The sequence below is a fragment of the Sciurus vulgaris genome (genome assembly GCF_902686455.1).
Source record: "Sciurus vulgaris genome assembly, chromosome: 19".
NCBI classification, from domain to species: Eukaryota; Metazoa; Chordata; class Mammalia; order Rodentia; family Sciuridae; genus Sciurus; species Sciurus vulgaris.
Window position 1 is genome coordinate 3,396,468 of NC_136480.1, and position 23,293 is coordinate 3,419,760.

At 56.6% G+C, this 23,293-nt stretch overlaps 1 protein-coding gene across 3 annotated transcripts in view; it reads right to left on the reverse strand.

Annotated features, from left to right (window-relative positions):
* Positions 1-7,083: 7,083 nt before the first annotated feature.
* Positions 7,084-23,293, reverse strand: part of ALDH1L1 (aldehyde dehydrogenase 1 family member L1) — a 47,024-nt gene continuing 30,814 nt past the window's right edge. For all 3 annotated transcript variants that reach the window (XM_079122242.1, XM_079122244.1, XM_079122243.1), the window contains 7 exons: positions 21,355-21,448; positions 18,238-18,337; positions 16,871-16,969; positions 11,840-12,005; positions 10,854-10,959; positions 9,046-9,245; positions 7,084-7,409 (listed from right to left, as the gene is read on the reverse strand). In XM_079122242.1, the coding sequence (XP_078978368.1) occupies positions 7,354-7,409; positions 9,046-9,245; positions 10,854-10,959; positions 11,840-12,005; positions 16,871-16,969; positions 18,238-18,337; positions 21,355-21,448 (821 nt within the window). In that variant the 3' untranslated portion in view covers positions 7,084-7,353. The remainder of the gene's footprint in view (positions 7,410-9,045; positions 9,246-10,853; positions 10,960-11,839; positions 12,006-16,870; positions 16,970-18,237; positions 18,338-21,354; positions 21,449-23,293) is intronic.

Sequence of the window (23,293 nt, forward strand, 5' to 3'; positions counted from 1 at the left end):
CCATGCCTGTCATCCCAGAGGCTTGGGAGGCTGAGGCAGGAGGACTGCGAGTTGGAGGCCAGCCTTAGCAACTTTAGCAACTTAGCGAGGCCCTAAGCAACTCAGTGAGACCCTGTCTGTAAATAAAATGTAAAAAGGGCTGGGGATGTGGCCCAGTGGGTAAGCACCCCTGGGTTCAATCCCTGGGACCAAAAAAAAAAAGTGTCTGGGGCGCGGGGTGCCAGTAAATGAGGCCAGGACCGGGAACAGGGCCTGTCACGCAGGCCTCACAGGCCAAGCAAGCCGTCCCTGGTTCTCAAGGTAAGGCTAAAGCCCTGAGGCTCTGGGCAGGAGGCTGACAAATGTACAGTTTTCATCAGTCACTGTTCCTTTCCCCACTGGAAGGGATCAGGGCCAGTGAGAGGCCCAGCTGACCCCCTGGAGCAAAGGACTTGTCCCAGCACCCCACGGAACATAGAGAAATTATCACCCCGCCCTGGTCTTGTGCTGCCTGGGTGGCCCATCGGAACTTTTACTGGGTCCTAACCTTGCTTGTCCTGGAGGCCAGGGCACCTGGAGGCCAGGACTCCCTCTGCAGGTGGGCAGGTTGAGAATGGCCACATCCAAGATGGCTGCAGGGTGAGGCCGACCTCCACCTCCATTAGGATGAAAGACACGACTCCTCCCCCATGTATTAACTGAGCCCCACCCCTCACTCCTTTGTCCTTGATCCACGATCCTGACCCCCACGGGGCGGAAGGTGAGTTGGGAGTTGACCTTCCATTTCTCCTACCCTTGCCCAAGAGCAAGAGTCTCCCTCCCTGTCCAGCGGCCTTACTGTTGCTGCGCGTTCCACATTCAGCCCCGGAAAGCCGTGCCAATGAGGAATCCCTGTTTTGTATGCTTGTTAGGCACGAAATGATGATTCCAAATCCTGGCTGTGATTCCAGAACAGTCCAACCTGCTCTTCCCTGGGGGTGGACAGCAAAGCGGGCAGAGGTCTCACAATGGGGGAGAACATGCTCAGCCCCCAGGACACCATGTGCTCAAAGACAGCTGGGTGGCACGTGAAAAATCCACATGAACCCTGACCTTAAAAAGAAGATCGCCGTGCTTTCTGGCTCTGACAGTTCTAAAAGTAGTCCCAGGAGCAGAACATCCCCCTGCCCCGGGGGTGGGGGCATCCCCAGGCACCAGGGCACCCAGATTTAAATTAATTTTTATTTTTTAATACGTACCAGGGATTAAGCCTAGGGCCACTTAACCCCTGAGCCACACCCCCAGCCCTTTTTTTTTTAATTTAGAGACAGGGTCTTGCTGAGTTGCTCAGGGCCTTGCTAAGTGGCTGAGGCTGGCCTCCAACTTGTGATCCTCCTGCCTCGGCCTCCCAAGCCACTGGGATGAGAGGTGTGCACCAACGTGCCCGGCCCCAGATTTGGATCTCGAATACTAGGAATCAGGATTCTTCTCATCCTATAAATCTGAGCAAGAGAAGATTCAAGATGGTTCTAGAACATTCTGTCACTGCCAGAAAACGAGGCACTGTTTCAGGGGTGTCAGAGGAGGGAAATATTTTAAACAGACCCACAGAGGAGGGAAATATTTTAAACAGACCCACCACTGTCCAACAGGAGAACTTCGGCATTACCTAATAAAAAATACAGTGTAATTGCCATTTTACAAGTTCATAAGTCAGAAGGTCATGAGTTCCTGGGATGACCAGAAGAGAGAGTTAAAATTCATGGACAACTCACAATGTCAGTAAAGGGTGAATAAAGTAAAACAGCATACAGAACCAGAGTCACGATCGTGCGGGGAAGGCAGCAAGGGGGCCAGGATCTAGAAAATTCCACTCTGGTCATGGGGTAAGCAGGCAGAAAGAAGCGCTAACAGCTGATGAGCACGTGTGGTCAGACCAGATAACGGATGAACAAGAGGGCCCCTGGCTGCTTTCTCAGAACCAGTGATCAGAGAAACATGACCCAGCAGCCTCTTTGCCCATGTGTGGAAGCGCCGGATGAGCCGGGCACAGTGGCCCACGGTCCCAGCCACCCAGGAGGCTGAGGCAGGAGGACCACTGGAGCCCAGGGGTTTGAGACCAGCCCGGCAACAGAGCCAGAACACACTCCCTGAAAGAAGCCACCTCTGGATGACCCCGAGCTCATGCTGAGATTCAGTGGTAAGACACAGAGGAATTTCCAGAAATACTAAGAAACGAGGTCAGGACGAGGAGGCGGTGCCTCAGCAGCTCTGAACCAGCGCTGCTGAGAGCTACTGCCTCTTCTCTCTTTTCTCTCAAAGTTGGTGATACTCCTGAAATATTAGAAATGCAAAATTAACAGTGAAATTAAGAAAATGACAGAAAACAGCGCCAAGAAGGATCCATTAGCAATGGTACACATGGTGGTCCTGGGTGGGTCCAGGATCCCTTGTGGATATGAAAATCCTGGGAAACTCAAGTCCCTGATATAAAATGGCACAGTATTTGCAAAGAACCTACAAATGTCCTCCATGTGCTTGAAATCCACATGCTTCACATCATCTCCAGTCTGCTTATAATACCTGACAAGATGCCAATGCTGTCGGGCACGGGGGCGCACGCCTGTCAGCCCAGCAGCTCGGGAGGCTGGGGCAGGAGGATTGCAAGGTGGAGGCCAACCTCAGCAACTCAGAGAGATTCTGTCTCTAAATAAAATATAAAAAGGGCTGGGGACGTGGCTCAGGGGTTAAGCACTCCTGGGTTCAATCCCAGTATTAAAAGGAAAAAAAAAAAGTCAATGCTACATAAACAGCTGTTTTATCATATTGTTTAGATAATAAAGGAAAATGTCTGTATGTGTTCAATGGATGCAACTAAAACAAATACTTCTGACCTGAGGTTGGTTGATTTATAGATAAGGAACCCGTGGACACGAGGGCCAACTGGATACGCCTTCCTGTCCATCACATTTCACTTTTTCTACCCAGTTTTAGTTTAAAGAAACCAGGTCACAGTGGAGTCACTATAATTACTGTGCGCATCCTGAGAACATCACAGGAATCAGACAGATCAGGTTTGAGGTTCTCATCAAATGTTTAGAAGAGTCTGGGAAAAATTAAAGCATCTTTCACTGTAGAAACTACCAAACAAAAAAACGTTGTAAATGGGGAATTTGCAGGGCATGTAAAGTTTCTCACATTGTAAATACATGCAGTGCAGCCACTTAGGAAAGCAGGCGCTCAAATATCTTTTAAAATGTTGTCTGTGCAGCAAATACATTACGGTACTGAATTAAGTGTCACAAAACGTTCTGGTGAGGGAAGGCCTCTCTGCGCTGGTACGCAGACCAGCCTTAAGGACAGGGATGAATGTATGAATGTGTGTGTGTGTGTGTGTGTGTGTGTGTGTGTGTGTGTGTATTGGGAGGGGTCCTCCGGGCTCCCTCTGCTGGCGGGGCAGGGTAGGGCAGGTCCTGAGCAGCCAGGGAAGTAGACAGTCTGTTTTTGGGATTAGAAACTAGTAGTCCAACCCTAAGGTCTAAGGTACACACACACACAAATGCCAGAGTAAAAGCAAAAAGCAGAGAAGAGGAGAGAGGGAGAGATCAATTCAACTACATCAGAGCCTGAATATTCTGTGGCACAAACACGTCCACACAAAATTTAAAATCAAGTAGGGCTGGGGATGTAGGTCAGGGGTAGAGTGCTTGCCAAGCATGCCTGAGGGCCTGGGCTCCTTCATCCCCAGCACTGAAAATAATAATAATATTAATAATAAAAATAATAATAATAGTAATAATAATAATAAATTAATAATAAAATAAAAATAAAGCAAATCCAGAAGAAAATACTGAGAATCAATACAACAAACAAGGAGGCCGTGGTTCTATCTCAGTGAGAGTGTGCTTTGCCCAGCACGTGCAAAGCCCTGGGCTCCATCCTCAGAAATGGAAAAAAAAAAGAAAAGAAAAATAATAAAAATAAAATAGATGAAGGATAACAGTGAAAAAAGGAAGAACTCCTATAAATCAACAAGGAACCCAGAAAACACTGGAGAAACTATGAAAGGACCAGGCGCTCGGCAGCAGAAACAGGAATGCACCCTACTCGGCCACCTACTCGGGGAAATTGGCGGTGGGGAAATGCAAATTAAAACCGGCCATGCAGTACCGCGTCTCACCACCGGAGGGCTCCAAAGCTGAGGTAGAGAGAAGGGCGGGCACACTCACCACGGGGGTGCTGGGTCTGCCTCTGCCAAAGGTGACCCGGCTCTGCTGACCATGCGGGTGTCATGGTCCTCACACGACGTATGTGCATGGGGAGAGATCGGGCCAGCCTGTGTCAGGCTCAGTGCACTGGTACCAAGCACGTTCTCACCTGGGACCTGTACTGAGTGCGAGCCACTGTGTCCAACACCAAGGGACCTCACATCCCTGTGGTTGGTGGCCAAAGGCCCCCTCAGCTTCACTGAGTGCTGGAGTGTCACTGAACATGGACCTCTAAGCACCCATCCAGCACCCACATACTAACACGTCCCTCTCTGGGGCCCCCCAAGTCCCAGCACCCCACAGGGAGTCCAGGAGGCAGGGACGTGGCACCAGGGAGGCCCAGACTCTGCAACCCAAAGCGGAGCCCAAGAGTCCCCCCTTAACCACAGTTCCATTTTTTGCGGTTTCCAGTACCTGTGACCAACTACAGCCTGAAAACACTCAGAGGACGATTTCCAAGGGAAACAAGCCCTAGGCTCGGCATCATGTTCCACTGTGAAGAGCGCCGGGCACTTTCTCCCCATCGGTCCTGTCCCACCTAGAACGCGGACCTCTTCTCCGTCCGGCGGTGCTGTCACCTTTCAGGCATCTACTGGTGGAGGTGTCCCTCTGAGGGGGACGACGGAATGCACCTCCATCGCGGGGGCCCTGGCCTGTCCCTGCCCCCAGTCCACACTCCGCCAAGCGCTAAGGCTCCGGGTCCGAGTCACAGGGGGCCCACAAGCCCGGGGCTGGGCATTTCTAAGTGACCGCCGTCGCTGGAGACCCGCAGGTCGGAAGGGCTTCTAACCAGCACTGCGTTTCCAAAGGCTCGACCTCCTCTGGCTGCAGGCCCGGGGCTCTGCGGGAGTCGGTTCAGCTCCGGGTGGTGCGGGTGCGACGGGTGCACGGAGTCCCCGCGGGACGGGCGGCTAAGCCTGCCAGGGGCTTGGCCGGGACTTCCAGCCGAGGCCGGGGAGGTGGCCCGGGGTCCTGGGCAGCTGAGGGAGGCTGCAGGGCGTCTGCGCAAGGCGGCGCCGCTGGGCACCCCAGCCCTGAAAACGGACCCACCGCCGGGCAGGGCTGGAGCCGAGGGAAGCCAGCCTCAGGACGCCCTGAGGGCAGCCCGTCCCTCCCGGCTCGGGCCCCAGGACCCCTCGGAGCCCTGGGCTGCAGTCCCAGGCCACCCCGGGCTGCCCCACTTTCCCTCTCCTCTTCGCCTGGACGCCCCGTCGGGCTCGGCGCCACGCTTACCAGGTCCTGTCAGCCGGCTGCCAGAAAGAAGCCACTCAGGGCGCGCCGGGCGCCTGGGAGGGACCTGCGGCTGCCAGGAAGCGGGAAGCGCCGGCCTTAGGAGCACAGCGGCCGCCTGTGGCCCTAGGGCTGGGGGCCTGGGGGCGGGCCTCGGGCGGGGCCCCGCGGTTGCCGGGCGGGAAGCACGCGAGGGGCCTCGGGGCGGGGCCTCGGGGGCGGGGCCTCGCGGCTCGGGCGGGAAGCTGGGAAGGGCTTGGGGCCTGGGGGCGGGGCCTCGGGAGCGGGGAGCCCGGGAAGGGCGGGAGGCCTCGGGGGCGGAGCCAGGCCGTTGGGGGACGGGAAGCATAGGAGGGGCGTGAGGCCTCGGGGGCGGAGCCGTGCGGCTGGGTGGGGGCTGGAAGCACGGGAGGGGCGTGAAGCCTCGGGGCGGGGCCTCGGGGGCGGGTAGCATGGGAAGGGCGCGGGGCCTCGGGCCCGGAAGCACAGGAGGGGCGTGGGGCCTCGGGGTCGGGGCTCGGGGTCGGGAAGCACAGGAAGAGCTCTGGGCCTCGGGAGCAGAGCCGCGCGGCTAGCGGGCGGGAAGAAGGGAAGGGCGTGGGGCCTTGGGGCGGGGCCTCGGGGGCGGAGCCACATGGTTGTGGGGCGGGAAGAGGGGAAGGGCGTGGGGTCTGGGGGCGGGGCCTCGGGGGCGGGGCCACATGGTTATGGGGCGGGAAGAAGGGAAGGGCGTGGGGCCTGGGGGCGGGGCCTCGGGGGCGGAGCCACATGGTTATGGGGCGGGAAGAAGGGAAGGGCGTGGGGCCTGGGGGCGGGCCTCGGGGGCGGAGCCACAGGGTTGTGGGGCGGGAAGAAGGGAAGGGCTTGGGGCCTGGGGGCGGGGCCTCGCGTTGGGGGCGGGAACCAAAGGGAGGGCTCTGGCTTGAGGGTTGAGGTCTCGGCCGTGGTCCTCACACCGTATAAACCAGCTTTCCTCAAGGTCCATATTCTGCCTTTTTAAAATTTTTAATTTCTTTCTTTCCGGGAGTAATTTTAAGGGGGGGAAAGAAAGGCCAGCGGGGGAGCTTAGAGAAGACACTGATTTTGCAGGATTGGAAAGGCAGCGTGCTACAGGTTGGGCGGAAGCTGTTCGTAGAGAAGCAGAGGCTGTGCCCAGCGTGGCCAGCAGCTTAGGAAGGACAAAGGGACCTTCAGGGAGGTATGGGACACAGAGAGGAAGAGCCAGGTGGGTGTGGGGGGCTGGAAGAGAGTGAGCCTGTGAGAGCAGCTGAAGCCACGGAAGTAGGTTGGGTTGTAGTGTCGGCCACCTAGAGGACAGGGCTCAGAGGTGACAGCTGGGAGCTCCCACAGGGCCCTGGAAAGACACAGGCCCTGCAAGGGAGCATCCTGGGCCAAAGGGCAGCCAGGACAAGGATGCAGCAGGGCCCTGGGTCTGGCACTCATGATTGCTGTCGATGAGTGGGTGGGGAGAGGGTGTGGGTGACCTTGTTGACCACCTCCTTTTCCTTCTGTGTATGTCATGGGGACTCTCAGTCTCCTGAGGTCAACGGTATCACTCGTACCCAGGATTCAGGGTGACTACATGACTCCCACGGTCACCCAGGAACCCACAGACTGCAGACTTGAATGCAGGCGGCCTCCTGCTGACATTTATTAGCCCTGCAGACCCCTCCTCTCCCACCCAAGTGCCACCGATTGTTGAACAAGGGCCCCTCTGATTGTTCAGAGGTGTCCTGGTGCAGACGGCTGGTTCAGGCAGGAGGACTTGCAGCAGCTGCTGGAGGGCGTAGTGCTGGGGCGGGAAGGTGACCTTGTCTCCCCGGGGGAAGGCGCGTCACGGCTGTGCGGCTGAGGCGGACTGTGAGGACAGGATCATTCTTCTCGTGACGAGTCTTCCTCAGTACTCAAAGGTCACTGTCTTGACCCGCAGGTACTCATTCAGGGCCGCCTCTCCTGCAAGACACCATGAGCTGCGGGGCCACATCATGCCACACGCTATCCTGGGGGCTGCACACGTATCATGTCACATGGATCCAGCCATGTGGCATGGCAGGGGGTGGTGAGGCTGGCTTCCTCCACCTGAAGATGAGAAGCTTACCCAGGTGATCCTTGGCAGAGAGTGGTGGGGCACGGAACCAACCTGGGGTAACTGTTCTAGATCCTTCCCTAGCTCCTGCTACCTTGTCACGACCCGGAGGGTCTATTACCAGGACATGCTGGCCCATCTCTTCTCCCTATTGCTGCCCCAGCGACCGCCAGCTCAAGCCGTGACTGGGAAGAGGGATGGCGTGAGGGTCCCCTGGCGCCCTGCTTTGGTGCCACAGCTCCCGAGGGCGTGGCTGCCCCATAGCTCCGCCAGCTACGGCTGGTCCAGGAGGGGTTGCTTTCCCAGATGCCGCCGCGGCCGCCTCCCCCTGCACATCTGGCCCATCTCAGGAGGCTGTCTGCAGTGTTCACAATGCCCGTGGGCTTGTCCCAGGAAGGGTGCAGGGCCCCGCTGTCTGAACAGACACCAGAGTGGGAAGGGAGCGCAGTGGTCTCAGGCGGAAGAGTCTGTGACAGATCCAGTCCCGAGGACTCGGCAGACATAGCCTTTCCCGGATGGTGATGGGTCTTGTGGATTCCCATGGTGGACACCAGGAAGGTGGCCTGGGAGGAGGAGGAGCAGGAGGGGAGGCACACAAGGGTGGAGAAGCAGGTGTGTCCAGCTGGCACAGGTGAGCCCTGCCCCATGGGTGCGGGAAGTGTGAAACAGTGACCCTCTTTTTTTTTTTTTTTTCTTTTTTCTTTTTGGTACCAGGGATTGAACTCAGGGGCCCCCGACCACTGAGCCACGCCCCAGCCCGATTTTGCATTTTATTTAGAGACAGGGTCTCACTGAGTTGCTGAGGGCCTCGCTTTTGCTGAGGCTGGCTTTGAACTCGAGATCCTCCTGCCTCAGCCTCCCGGGCCACGGGGATGACAGGTGTGTGCCAGTGCACCCGGCATAGTGACCCTCTTTGATTCCAGCCTGAGCTGGCTCAAGTGCGAAGGAGGTCAAGGCGCCCTAGGAGCAGCAGCGACAGGACAGCCTGGCGGGACCTGTGCCTGGCCCACATGAGCCCATGGACACTGCCTGCCCACCTAGGTGACATCATCTCTACCCTGGTCTTCCCAGCTCCCTCTCCAAGGACGAAGCCTGGTCTCTAACTGTGGCCCTTGTGACCCCCTGAGGCTGGCCCTGCCTCGCTGTCAGGCCTCTCTCTTCCCAGCCTCTTGGCCCACACCGACCTCTCCGGCCTCTCTGGAGTTGTAAGGCCAGCACTGGATCCTTCTGCTCTGAACATGCGCCCCTCGGTCTTACGGCCGACTCCTCCTCGCCACCCAGGCCTCCTCAGAAAGGCCTCCTGCCCATGGCTAGAGTCCCCTCGCCCAGGGTGCATCTCCTGCCCCCTTCCCGCCTGCCACTCCTCCCTCCCAGGAAGAAGCTGTGACCTGACCGCCCTCGTGTTGCACTGAGGTGCCCCAGCACCCGGCCTGGGTCCTGGCCTCCCCCAGGTGTTTGTTGAATGAATAACTGAAATCAACCCCACACGCAGGGTTAGGTTACCCAGGTCTTTGCCAAAGCCAGACTGCTTGAAGCCTCCAAAGGGAGCGGCCACGTCAGTCTTGTTGTATGTGTTGACGAACACGGTCCCTGCTGCCAGCTTGTCGCTGACATACAGGGCCTTGTTGATGTCCCGGGTGAAGACACCAGAGGCCAGGCCAAATTCCGTGGCATTGGCCCGAGACAGCACGGCGTCTATGTCCCTGTGGGAGAAAGCCAAGAAGAACTCTGAGGAAGGCCCGGGGGGCTCGGCCCGACGTGGGATGCGGATAAACAAGGTCCCCTTGGCCCTTGAAGGGGAGCCGAGTCCTGTGGCCCGGAACCTCAAAAGGAGAAAAATGTACCCAGGTGAAAGAGAAACTGCAGGAGGCAGAGGGCGGAGGAGAAGAGAGAAACAGAGGAAAGCCTGCTGTCCCGGCCACTGGAGAGGCTGAGCGGGGAGGCTCACTGGAGCCCAGAGGCTTGAGACCAACCTGGGCCACACAGTAAAGAGGGAGAGAGGCGGACTCACACATGACCACTAGGACTCCGGGGGTTACAGGACAGATGAGCCCACCCATGCAGAAAGGCACATGCGGGCCCTTGGAGCCACCTCCCCAGCCCTTTCCCTATTTTATTTAGAGACAGGGTCTCGCTGAGCTGCTCAGGGCCTCGCTCAATTTCAGAGGCTGGCCTCCAACTCGCGATCCTCCTGCCTCAGCCTCCCCAGCCAAGGCTGTCATGACAAGTATGCGCCACCATACCCAGCAAGAAATGAAAGAAATTAGAGATTTGAAAAGTAGTTATGATATCTATTTGGCAGATGGCAGGAAGTCTCTTATTGTAATAAAATCTGCAGATGGTGACAATTTCAATATTTTTCTTGACACCAGGTAGTAAAAGGTGAGACCATTTTGCAATTTTCTCAAGGTACTCTATGGACAGGGGCAAGCCTAAAAAGTGAGACCCAGAAAGAGAGAGTGTAGAAAATCAAGTGTGTTCAAAGAGTCGTTCCCCACTGTCACCCAATGGCGAGTAGAGTCTATTCCTTCCTTCTCTATTATTATTATTAAATTTGGGGGGGGGGCAGTACTGGGGATTGAACCCAGAGCCGTGTGCATGCTAGGCACCTACACCCCTGTCCCCTTCTCTTTTTTTCTTTTGAGACTGGGTTTCACTAAGGCAGGCCTCGAACTCAAGAGCCTCCTGCTTCAGCCTCCCAATTAGCATGGAGGGTGAGTCTCCGGGTCCAGCTATTCCTTTCTTTCAAAGGAGGCCGGCTTTGCTGGCTGCTTGACCAATAGCAGTGGAAGGAAAGATCTGGAAGTTCTCGAGTCAGATCATAAGGATCCTGGCAGATGCCAGCTGGCACGTGTGGGAGCCAGGTGTCAGGTAGAGTCTTCAGGGAGGCCCTGAGCCGAGGTTAGCAAGGCCCTCGGGTCCTCGCGGCAGCCTGGGCGCGGTACCGAGCGGAGATGGTCCGCCCTCTGCAACCATAACGCCACGGCGGATCCATGAACAGTAGAGACCCCTGCTGCTTTTCTGAGCCACTGGATCTTGGGGTGGCCTCACCTAGGAACAGAGCCCACAGGAAGCAGCCCACAGAACACGGGGAGGGGCTGTGTTCTCCTCACGTGGGACTTGAACCCTCCTGGTCCCTGGGGACCGGCGCCCTGGGTGGTTGGAGGGAACCCCCCGCCGGGCAGCCTAGGCTGTGTCCCCAGCGTCCTCCCCATCTGAGCTTCCTCTGGTCACCCATGGACCACCTGGCGAAGCTCACAGAGAGACCCAGAAACGCACAGCCAAGGCTCAGTCCCGAGACGTGTCCCTACCCGTCGGCAAACCGGGAGATGATCATGACGGGCCCGAAGGATTCCTCCTTGGCTATGAACATGTGGTCCTCCACGTCCGTGAAGACAGTCGGCTCAAAGAAGAAGCCTGCGGGGCGACCGGCGTGAGCCAGGCGTGGGGGGCTCCCAGCCTCTCCACCCCAGCCAGGCAGGGCCTGGGTCAGGCCAGGGACCGTGCCGATGTCCCAGCCCAAGGACGCAAGGCCTGAGGGATGGGTGCCAACCTCTGCGGCTGGCTTTCCTGCCCCAGGCGGATCCTGGGGTCCTCGCAGTCTTTTGTGACAAATGCCGCGGAGGAAATCGAGGTCACAGTTGACGGGGGGGGGGGGGTATCTAACGAAGCCGAGTCTTGAACCCAAGTGACCAGGGCCAAAGCCCGTGACCAGGACCTGCATGTGACTTTGTCACAAGCTAGTCAAGTGTTCCGTAGGCAATCTAATCGATCTTACGGGGCCACTGCCCTACATTTGGTTTGTCACTGACCAAAAGTCTGTTAGGTGGGATAGGACTATTTTTTTCTTCTTTCTTTCTGGTCCTGGGGATTGAACCCCTGAGCCACCTCCCCAGCCCTTTTTTATATTTTATTTAGATACAGGGTCTTGCTGAGTTGCTCAGGGCCTCACTAAGTTGCTGAGGCTGGCCTCCAACTCACGATCCTCCTGCCTCAGCCTCCTGAGCTGCTAGCATGACAGGCGTGCGCCACCGCACCCGCTTCTAGTTACAGTATCGATGAACACCAGCCCTGAAGTGTCCAGTTCTCATGTTCTCACCTTACTAGTCCCGTACCTGAGTCTGACAGATGACCACATAGCCAGGGCCCACCCCGGCCAAAGCACCAGCTGGACCTGAGGCTGAACTGTGCTGGTCGCTCCCTGACCATCCACTATCCCAGCCAGAAATGGGAGGCCACGCCACCAGCTGGCTGCCTTGGTGACCCGGCCCACGCGAGCAGGGAGTGCCCGACTGACCTGGCCGGGGGACTTGGTTCCCACCGCAGACCAGCGTGGCTCCTTCAGCCACGCCCTGCCGGCAGTACTCCAGCAGCTTCTTGAGGTGGGCTTGGTGGTTCTGCGGCCCGTGGTTGGTGTCCCTGTCCAGGGGGTCGCCGATCTTCATCTTCCCCACCTCTTCCACCTGGGGGAAGGTCTCGGGTCAGCTCAGGCCCAGAGGCCTCTGCGGTTTTGGAGGAGGACTCAGAATTTTTGGCATTTGCTACTCAGCTCTCAGAGCCTTTCCACCCCGTCCCAGACGTCGCCCCGCCCCTAGGACAGAGGAGCCGGGAAGCGCAGAGAGGCGCGAGTCGGAGAGAGAGTGGCTCCTTCCCCTAGCTTCATGGACGGGAGGGGACACTGGTTCAGGGGAATCCGGGATGCATAGGGACACATCAGTCTCCCTGCGATCAATGAGTCCAGGTGACAGAGCGGACCCAGACACTATGGTGTGGGTGTGGGTGTCCCCAGAAGCCCCCGTGGAGACAGTGCAGGAAGGTCAGAGGGGACACGATCGGGTCGTGAGAGCCTCAACCCCGTCAGTGCCTGGCTCCCTGGGGGATCCGCTGGGGCACCTGGAGGCAGGTGGTGTGGTGAGGAGGTGGCACTGGGGCCTGGCTGTGGGGACACATGTGCATCTGGGAGTGGAGTCTCTCTCTGCCTCCTGGTCCCCAGGGGAGCTGCTTCCCTGCACCACACTCTTCCTCCATGAGGTTCAGCCTCCCCTCAGGCCCGAGGAACGGAGCCGGCCGTCTGTGGACTGAGCCCTCTGCCACCGTGAGCCCCAAATCCACTCCTCCTCCTCTACGGCTGTGCTGGTGGGTCCTTTAGTCACAGCAGCCAAAATGCTGACTAAGACAGACGGTGAGTGGAGGGACCAGGACTGAGGTTTAAGTCCACCCACCCCTGCCCACATTTCTGTCTGCTTCACAATCCATCTTTCAAGTCCCCTCTTCCAGGAAGCCTTGCCTGCTGCTTCAGCCATCATGAATTTAAGTCTGAAGCCCGGTGTGGTGGCACACACTATAATCCCAGTGACTGTGGAGGCTGAGGCAGGAGGATTGAAAGGTGGAAACCAGCCTCAGCCACTTAGTGAGACCTAAGCAACTCAGTGAGACCCTGTCTCTAACTAAAATATAAAAAGGGCTGGGGAGGTGGCTCAGTGGGTAAGCACCCCTGGGTTCAATCTCCAGTACCAAAAAAAATGCTGAGTCTAGTCATTGCTTCTTAGAGAGGCTGGCCTGGTATCCTCAGGGATGTGACAGAAGAGGTAATGGAGTGAATCTGGAGCCACCCAGGGGTGTGGCGAGTCAGAATGATCCAGAATGGGGGACGAGGTGTTCGGAGAAGGAACTCAGGTGAACGGCATCAGCGACCTTCTGGACTCCAGGCTGAAGTCAGTCGCACCCATTTCTGTTCCCCAGTGACCCAAACCGCTCCCCAGGGTCTCCTGGATACCAAGAGCCCCCTCCCGGACGCCGTTCTCACTTCCCTCCTCACCATTATGTTAGCCGTTGAACACAGGTTGTGACCCAAACTCGTGCAGGATTTTAATCCCCAAAGTGTCATCAGGTTAACGGTGTTAAGAGGGCGGAAACGTAGTCCAGCCAGGGTGTCAAGAGGCACCGCCTTTGGAAAGTGATCTGATTAGGTCATCAGGGTGCTCTTGACTGCATCCTGCTGCCTCTACAAGGAGGGCAGGGGACAGACCACACGCTGGTGGAGACGTCCTTCGGCAGGTCAGGGGACACAGGTCAGAGCCTGTGCAATGCCGTTTGAGGCCTGTGCCTCCAGAGTGTGAGCTAAAATCAACCTCTTTTCTCTATGAAGTAGCCTACCTCAGGTATTTTGTTATAGTAACGGAAAAACGTATATAGGATTATGATTCTCTGGAGAAATTATCCCTGGGATTGTGGACCCTGAAGGAATCTTACAATTTCCTTAGGGATGCCAGATAGGGCCCCCAACACCAATGCAGGAGGCACGGAGACCCCTGCTCTCCGTGATCAGTTTGTCTGAAGTTGTTGCTGGCTCTCTGTCCCAGTCGGCTCTCCTGAGGTGGACTTGGCGCAGTGACAGGTAGGACTCACTCAGCCAGCCTGGTCAATCCCTGGACACATTCTGATAGTGCCTCTCACAGAGGGGGCCTCTCCTCTACTTCCTGACCCTTAGCCAGCAGAATTCTGTGGAGCCAACAGACACCAGAACTTCTGATCGTTGCCTGAGTGAACAGCTGAGCACAAACCAAAGACTGAAGGACCGCAGGAGCAGAGATGAGCCATCTCCGCCAAGCCAGCAGCTGCCCTGGAGGCTCAAGGCGGATGCTTAAGCGAGTGTAGGTGAATCTACTCCCAGGATCAGGAGCTAAGTGAATCTCGTGATGCCCAGGTACTTAGTTATGAGGGTGTTTTGTTACACAGCAAAAGCCATACGGTCCTTCTTAGAAAGTCCTTTTCTTTCCTCAGGGCCTTTGGGATATTGATCTGTCATTCCTGATCTGGTACCAGATTGCAATAGTTTGGATTTGAAGCATCCTCCAAAGAGACAGGGTGGTGCTGTCTGGAGGCGGTGGCCCTTGAAGAGGTGGAGCTGAGCGGAAAGCGAGGTCTCTTGGGAGTGTGCGCTCCAAGGGATGCTGGGAACATGGCCTCTCCCTCTCTTTCTCTGCTGCTAAGTCATCGCAAGACGAACAGCTTTGCTCTGCCAGACACGCTTCATCACGGTGTTCTTGCCTTGCCTTACAACGGACCCCAAAGCGAGACTGAACCAACCGTGGACAGAAACCTCTGAGATGCTGAGCCAAAATAAATCTCTCCTCTTTTAGTTGCTTATCTCAGGCATTTTGTCACAGCAATGGTAACCTGACCAACACCCTTCCTAACCGGTTTGTCTGTGGCTACACATCAAAGGTTTGGATGGCTACAGATAATGTCCTACTACACTACCTGTTGGGATTCAGTTCTGCTTTCCAGAATCTTGAGGGAGGGCTCTTGGCTGCAGCTGAATCCACTAGAACTGCCATCCCTGGGTCAAGGATGGACAAGGGTCATCCATTGCCGGTGGGGCTGAAAATTGGTGCAGCCCCTCTGGAAAGCAGTATGGAGGTTCCCCAAAAAACTAGGAATGGACCCAGTTGTCCCACTCCTTGGCCTATACCCAAAGGACTTAAAATCAGCATACTATAGTCACAGGGCCACATTAATGTTTATGCAGCTCAACTCACAATAGCTAAGCTATGGAACCAACCTAGGTGTCCTTCAACAGATGAATGCATCAAGAAAATGTGGCACATATACACAATGGAATATTACTCAACCATAAAAAAGAACGACTTTTTGGCATTTGCTGCTAAATGGATGAATCTGGAGACCATCATGCTAAGTGAAATAAGTCAGTCCCCAAAAACCAAAGCTTGAATGTTTTTGCTGATGTGCCGATGCTAATTCACAATAAGGGGGTGGGGGCAATGGAAGAAGAGACGTTCACTGGATTAGACAAAGGGAAATGAAGGGAAGGGAGGGGGATGGGAATGGGAACACAGTGGAATGATGGGACAGAACTTTCCTGTGTTTGTCTATAAGATTACCCAAGTGAGTTCCACCATCATGTACATCAAGTGTGGGGTCCTAATCAGAATAAGATATAGCCCAGGCTTGTATAGTTTTACCAAAATGGATTCTACCATCATGTATAACTAAGAAGAAGCAATAATTTAAAAAAAAACAGGATGGACAGAGTCGGGTAGAGCCAACCTGCATCCTTCCCCATGACTTTCTCTCTCTCCCCTCTCCCCCCTCCTCTCTCTCTTTGCACCAAGATTGATCCCTGGGTGCTTAACCACTGAGCCACATCCTCAGCCCTTTTTATTTTCTGACAGGGTCTCACTAAGTTGCTTAGGGCCTTGCTAAGTTGCGGAGGCTGGCCTCTACTCATGGTCCTCCTGTCTCAGCCTCCCAAGCTGCTGGATTAGGGGGCTTTTGTAACAGAGGTGTGGGGGGATAGTTATTCCCTCTTCGGCTCCAGCTTATAGGACTGTCAAGCTGGACCTGCCGACCCCACACCGCCTACATTCTGAGGCTGTTAGGAAGGAACACAGCCCACCCACAGAGAAACCAGGCGGAGAGACACCAAGCTCTTCTTGGGGGGGGGGGGGGGCTGTAGCTTGGCTGTCGAGCACATGCTTAGCCTGCCCGAGGCCCAAGGGCAAAAAGCACCCGAAAACAAAAAGGTATGCCTAAAGGGTTCGAGAGGACCCACTGAGCCCGGAGGCCAGCCTCATCCTGCCCTTCGGGTTTGGTTCCGTGAGAAGGTAAATCCTGCAGCAGATGCCGATGGCGCCGTTTGGGGACTGATGGAGTCGCTCCCATCACCAGCACCTGCCTGACTCGGGGCGGGTCCGAAAGCCTGGCTGATGGACTCCAGGGGCACCTGCAGGGGTACTTTGTGCTCCAGAGCCCGTGGACTTGACCTGAGGCTGTGACCTTGTTCTCTCCCCCATCCTCCCCGGGTGCCTTCTGCCTTCCAGGTGAACCCTGAGAAGTTCTGTCCTCAGCAAACCACAGGCACCTTACTATGGCCCCAGGCTACATTTCTAGGGAGCCCCCTGACATAGACCCCACTTCTTTTTATTATTATTTTTTTGGCACCGGGGATTGAACCCAGGGGTGCTTAACCACTGAGCCACGTCCCCAGCCCTTTTTATATTTGATTTAGAGACAGGATCTTGCTGAGTTGCTTAGGGCCTCGCTGAGTTGCTGAGGCTGGCCTCCCTTGCGATCCTCCTGCCTCAGCCTCCCAAGCCCCTGGAATGACAGGCGTGCACCACCACACCCAACCCCACAGCCCACAGGCCTTCTTTGGTCATGTCAATTCCAGTCACGGAGGGTCCCTTTTCGGGCTTGATTAATAAAACCCTGTAAAGCTTTGCTGCACCTCCCCTGCAGGTCCCATGACCCAGGTGGGTGGCGATCTGTGACAGGGAGCCTGTCCCTGCCCTGGGCCGGAACTCACCACCTTCCTCACGAACTGGTCGTGGATGGAGTCCTCCACAAAGAGACGCCCAGCCGCAATGCAGTTCTCGCCTTTGTTGAAGAACACGGAGCTCATCCCCTGCAGAGGGACGGGAACGCCCGCTCGCAGGTGCCCAGGCTCCGTCCCCGCCTCGGGAAGGGGAGGCGGCCTGTGTCTGGCCAGCACTGCGCACGGGGCTCTTGGGAAGGCGCAGACAGGCAGGTTCAGGTCCGGCGGCATCAGGGTGCACGCACGAGGGCCGGGAGGCCCCGGCAAGCTGCCTCAGGAGGGCAGCCTGCAGCCGGAGAGGAGGGTCAGGACACTGCGAGTGACGCCTTGGCCCAGAGGGACGGTCCCCCAAGTCACAGCCCCGAGCGCAGCAGGCTCTTGCTTTTCTAAGTAGGTGAGTTTGGGCCCCTGTTGGCAGGGCACTTGGCGCGGCTCGTGGAGGGAGCCTCCCACTTCCTGGCCACAGCCTGGGGACTCGGCTCCCAGGGCTCCAATCCCGCTGCTCCAGCTCCTGCTTCTGCCACTGTGGTGATCGATCGGTGACAGGGACCTGCAGGCACCCCAAGCCTCTAGGGCCAGATGTCCCTAAGCAGAGCGGCTGCGTGTCCGCCTGCGAGGCGTCAGCTCTTAAGCCGCGCGAGTTCCCATTCTGCTCTCCCCAGAGTCCAGGCACAAGGACCCTCAGGGGCCACCGCGAGCCTGCTTCTGGGAGGCAGAGGAACGCCCTGCAGGGGACCGGGTGCTGTGGCCCAGTTCCAGGCCTTGGGCCTCGGGCCCTCCGCAGGACCTAGCAGCAGGGGCCTGGAGCTGGGGCTGAGGTCCTAGGATTGAGGGGTCACCAGGACACTGAGAGGCGGTTAGGGTGTGGGTGTGGGTGTCCCCAGAAGCCCCCGTGGAGACGGTGCAGGAAGGTTCAGAGGGGACACGATCGGGTCGTGAGAGCCTCAACCCGGTCAGTGCCTTGCTCCCTGGGGGATCCGCTGGGGGCACCTGGAGGCAGGTGGTGTGGTGAGGAGGTGGCGCTGGGGCCTGGCTGTGGGGACACATGTGCATCTGGGAGTGGAGTCTCTCTGCCTCCTGGTCCCCAGGGGAGCTGCTTCCCTGCACCACACTCTTCCTCCATGATGTTCAGCCTCCCCTCAGGCCCGAGGAACGGAGCCGGCCGTCTGTGGACTGAGCCCTCTGCCACCGTGAGCCCCAGATCAGCTTCTCCTCTGATGGCTCTGGTCAGGTCTTTGGGTCACAGCGGTGAACAAGCTGACTGCGCCCTCCTCCCACCCGGCTGTGTCTGTGCCCCTGCTGCTGTCCCTCCCCGTCCCCTGTCCCTGCCTCGGTCCCTGTCTGAGCCCGGCACTCACCATCTGCACGGCCTTGTTGAGGTCGCAGTCAGCGAAGATGAGGAGGGGCGACTTCCCGCCCAGCTCCAGGGAGACCTTCTTCACGTTGCTCAGAGCACAGCTGGAGGGACACAGGACCCCGGGCCCCAGGCGGAGGGGACCAGGGCGCGCCCTAAGCGTGCTGTGCCCCAGACGCGGCCGGCGCCTCCTCCCCTCCCCCGATGCCCACCTTCCCATCCCGCCACCCAGGCTCTGCCCTCTCCGTCCCCCACCTTCTGGATTGTTCTCTCAGATGCCCCCAGCTTCAAATGCCACAGCGTTCTCTGCTCAGGGGAGTCTCTCTGGACACCCCCCCCCCCACATAAAACCACCACCTCCCTGTGCTTCTATCAGGTACTTGGGGTTCCACTATATATATATATATATTTTTTTTTTTTAATTAACATTTCTCATTTGTCCTAATTGGTTATACAGACAGTGGAATGCACTTTGACATGTCACACATCAATGGAGGACAACTCCTTTCTCTTCTGGTTGATCGCACTGGTCGTATAGTCACACGCACACAGGGTCATAATGTCCGATTCATTCTCCTGTCTTCCTACCCCCAGAACCCCTCCCTTCTCTTCCGTCTAATCCAAATGACCTCGATTTTGCCCTAGTGCCCCTCCCTTATTGTGAATTGGCATCACATATCCGAGAAACATTCAGCCTTCGGTTCTTTGGGACTGGCTTATTTCACTTAGCACCATAGTCTCCAGTTCTATCCATTTACCAGCAAATGCCATCATTTCATTCTTCTTTAAGGCTGAGTAATATTCCATTGTGTAGATGTACCACAGTTTCTTTGTCTATTCATCTGCTGAAGGGCACCTAGGTTGGCTCCACAGCTTAGCTATTGTAAATTGAGCTGTCGTAAACATGGATGTGACTGTGTCACTGCTGTATGCTGATTTTAAGTCCTCTGGGTATAAACCGAGGAGTGGGAGAGCCGGGTCAAATGGTGGTTCCATTTCAAGTTTTCTGAGGAATCTCCACACTGCTTTCCAGAGTGGCTGCACCAATTTGCAGCCCCACCCACCATGGATGAGTGGACCTTTTCCCCACATCCTCGCCAGCACTTATTGTTGCTAGCGTTCTTGATCACTGCCATCCTGACTGGAGCGAGATGGAATCTCCGTGTGGCTCCAATTTGCATTTCTTTAATGGCTCGAGATGTTGTACATTTTTTTCATACATTTGTTGATTGACTGTGAAGTGCCTGTTCAGACCTTTGCCCATTTATTTATTGATTGGGCTGTTTGTTTGGGTTCCACTATATATTTATAACTCATCCCATCTGCCAGAACATGAGCTTCACCAGGACAGGCATACACTTGCCTGGTTCCTACTGCACCTTGCATACAGCTGGCATTCCATAAATGCTGAACCAAGATGCAGAATCATCCCCCAGTTGGCAGAGGCCACAGAGTGTTGGCATCTCAGCTTTTCAGTGAAGGTGCAGAAGCTGGGGGTTGTGTGCAAATCTCAATGATGCTGTTCTCCAGTGTGTGTTCAGTTAACTGAGCCAGAAAAATGCCAGGCATAACCCTGGGTGTCAGCACCCAGGGCCCACGGGGAAGGAGGGTCCCCGTGACCCTGGTTCTGCCCATGGGCTGACTCTGAGAGGACCCTGGGATAAATGCAGAGTCAGAGCAGAGAGGGCCTCCCTGAAAACTTGCCCCAAACCCTCCCTCCAAGCTAGGTGTGGTGGCACACGCCTGAAATTCCAGCAGCTGGGGAGGCTGAGGCAGGAGGATCGCAAGTTGGAGGCCAGCCTCAGCCACTCAGCAACTCAACAAGACCCTGTCTCTAAATAAAGCATAAAAAGGGCTGGGGATGTGGCTCAGTGGTTAAGCACCCCTGGGTTCAATCCCCTGGCACCCCTCCTTCCAGACGGTTCCAAGAGCAGACCTTGCTCGAGCCTTCTCTCTGCATTTGAAACATGCACCCTGAGATTTGACTGTGACCTCCACAGGTTGAGTTGTGAGGTCAGTGACCTGCTGACTCCTGGTGGTTTCTGTCTCCTTCCCCACCCATCCGGCCAGGCTGGATGGGCCTGCTCACAGGGCACGGTGCCGGCTTCTTCTGACCCCAAAGATGTGATTCATCAGCCACAGGGATGGTGGCTCCTGAACCCAAAGGCAGGGGAAGGTCAGGGAGGTCACTGTGCCCTGCACCAGCGCAGCGCCATTCAAACATGGGAGATGCAGAGACAGAAAACAGGCATTCACGTGGGAAGAAGTCGGAGACCCCACAGGCTGGAGTGCTCAGCAGAGCCCCCAGCTGTCTGGCTGTGCCCACCACTCAAACTAAAGATGCCAAAATCCGGCCCCAGAAATTGAGTTTCAATGGGGGGCTGGTAGCCTCATAGAGGCCAGCATGGCGCCAGGACAGTGCTGATCTGAGTGGCTTCTGTGGCCACCCAAGTCTGAGTGGCTCAACAGGCCACCCGAGGGCTGAACAGGAAGACAGACATGCTGGGATTAAACATGGCCACTGGGGTTGGCTGGGTGCCCTGCAGCTCAAAAAGTAGCACCTAGGTGTCCTTCAGCAGATGAATGGATCAAGAAAATGTGGCACGTACACACAATGGAATATTACTCAGCCATAAAGAAGAATGAAATGATGGCATTTGCTGGTAAATGGATAGAACTGGAGACTATCATGCTAAGTGAAATAAGCCAATCCAGAAAACCAAAGGCCTAGCGTTCTCTCTGATATGAGGATGCTGACTCAGAGTGGGGGAGGGGTAGAGGTTCACTGGATGAGACAAAGGGGAACCAGGGGAAGGGCGGGGGATGGGAGTGGGAGAGACAGTGGAATGAAGGGGACAGAACTTTCCTGTGTCCATATATGAACACACGACCAGGGAAACGCCACGTCATGTCCCACACAAGGATGGGGAGTGATACCCCATGTGTGTGTGACGTGTCAGAATGCACTCTGCTGTCATGGATGACTAAAAAGAACAAATTTTAAAAAATAAAATTGGTATAGTAAAGAAAAAAAAAAAAAAGCGCTGCTAGCTTACGTGACAGCACCTTCAGACACTGTGGCCACTACGGCCTCTCCCTCCCCGCAGCCCTTACTCCCTACCTTTTCATGATGTGCTTTCCCACCTCCGTGGAGCCTGTGAATCCAATTTTCCTCACATCAGGATGGTCTGCGAGTCTCTGGCCAACCAGGGAGCCTGTGGGTGGGGGTGAGTGGGAGGGTCAGAGTGGACCCCATGGTGCAGGCAGCAGGTGCCGCCGCCGGGCCTTGTTCCCCGGTGTGGGCGGAGTTATGGCCCCTTCCTGGATCCAGATGTGCTCAGCACCTCTGAAGGTGATTCTCTGGAGACAGGGACTTCAAAGGAGTAACTAAGTTAAAAATGAGGTCCCTAGGGACACACACGGAGGGGTGGTGTGAAGACACAGGAGAAGCAGCAGCTCCGAGCCAAGGAGAGACTCAGGGAGAACCAACCCTGTCAACACCTTGACCTGGGGAGTCCAGCCTCTGCCGTGGAACAGAAAAGCTGTGATGTTTAAGTCCCCCGTCCTGGCAGCCCTAGCAAACCCGTCCTCGCCCCATGCGGCTCTCGGCCTCTCTGGGTCCACACCGTGGGCGAGGGCACGCAGCCGGCCAGCTCTTTCTGGGGCTCCGGCAGAGACCAGGTCTGTCCGTGGAGGGAGTGAGCATCAGAGGCTCAGAGACCCCGGGAGTCCTGTCCTCAGGGCACAGCTGGCCAGGAAGCAGGATGGCACATGCTGCTCCTCCTGTTTCTCTCCTGGCCTCGTCCCCTGCACCATGGCCTCCCGTCTCCATGCCAAGCCCTGCCACCAGCTGTCCCCAAACCGCCCTCTGTGGCAGAGGGACTTCAAGGTGGGCTTTCCTGATGTCGCCCTCTTCCAGACTCCTCTTCAGGCCCTTCCCTGACTTCGCTTCCAAGTCCCTGTCCCCGTCTGCACCCCTGCTCTGCCCCGACTTCTCTGCCTGCCCTCCTTCCATCTCCTTAGCAGACCCAGCGCCCCGGCTTCGTCCGGCATGAGCCGGCCCCCTCGGCTGATCTCAGCCGGGCCTTTGAATGTCACCTGCATCTCTCGAGCTGCTCTGGAATCCAGGACCACTCACCGCCCTCTGCCTGCCTGGCTCCTGTGCCCGTATCTCAGAGACCCTCTCAGATCCAACGTCCTTGAACTTCGACCGTCAATCTTCCCTGACCCCACTCCCCTGAGCAGCTCAAGGACCTCTCCTGGCAGCCAGTTCAGTGGGGGTGACGCGGCCTTCTTCCTGTCCCTGTTCGGGTGCCAACTGCCACGGCCCCATGTCTCATCAGAAAAGACCGGCGAGGGAGAAGAGACAAACAGACTCAGAGAGAGAGAAAAAGCTGGGGTCAGGCGGAACCTCAGCCCTGATGAGGGGACCCAGCGCTAGCTCAGCAGGTTTATTACACAGGTTTTGTCACCCAGGGGTTATTTGAGGCAAGTTTCAGCAAAGCCGGCCATCTGAAGGACGCAGGACTGCACGTGGAGGGGGAGGTCATTCCCCACCCCCCCCTGAATCGCCCAGTCCTGGTCCCCTCCTCCTGCCCAGCCTCTCCTTCTCCACGGCCCACCTGGCTCCAGACCTTTAAAACTCACACGCCTGTGAAGATTCCGGTTCGGTAGATTTGGACCTAGACCCCTGCCCACTCCCCTTGACGGTAAGTCGAAGTTCTGCAAGTGATTTTGGCGTGCATCCCAATCTGCCTCTCTGTCCTCCTTCATCTGTTGTTTGGGGTAGAAACTATTTGCAAAGATTTATCTGACAAAGGACAATATGCCCAAAGAAGCCGGCGACCTGAGCAACAGAACGAGCAACCCCTCAGACACTGGGCAGGGTGTTCGAAGCATTTGAAAATGGAAGTCCTTCCCGGTGCAGATCTCTCACCCGCCTTCCAGAGATCAGCCATCCACACTGGCTGTCCCCAGCCTGCTCTCCTCCGAGCACACGTTATCCAGCTGGCCCTGCTCTGACCCAGTACATCTCTGGCTGCCTGGAGCCCCAGCCCTTT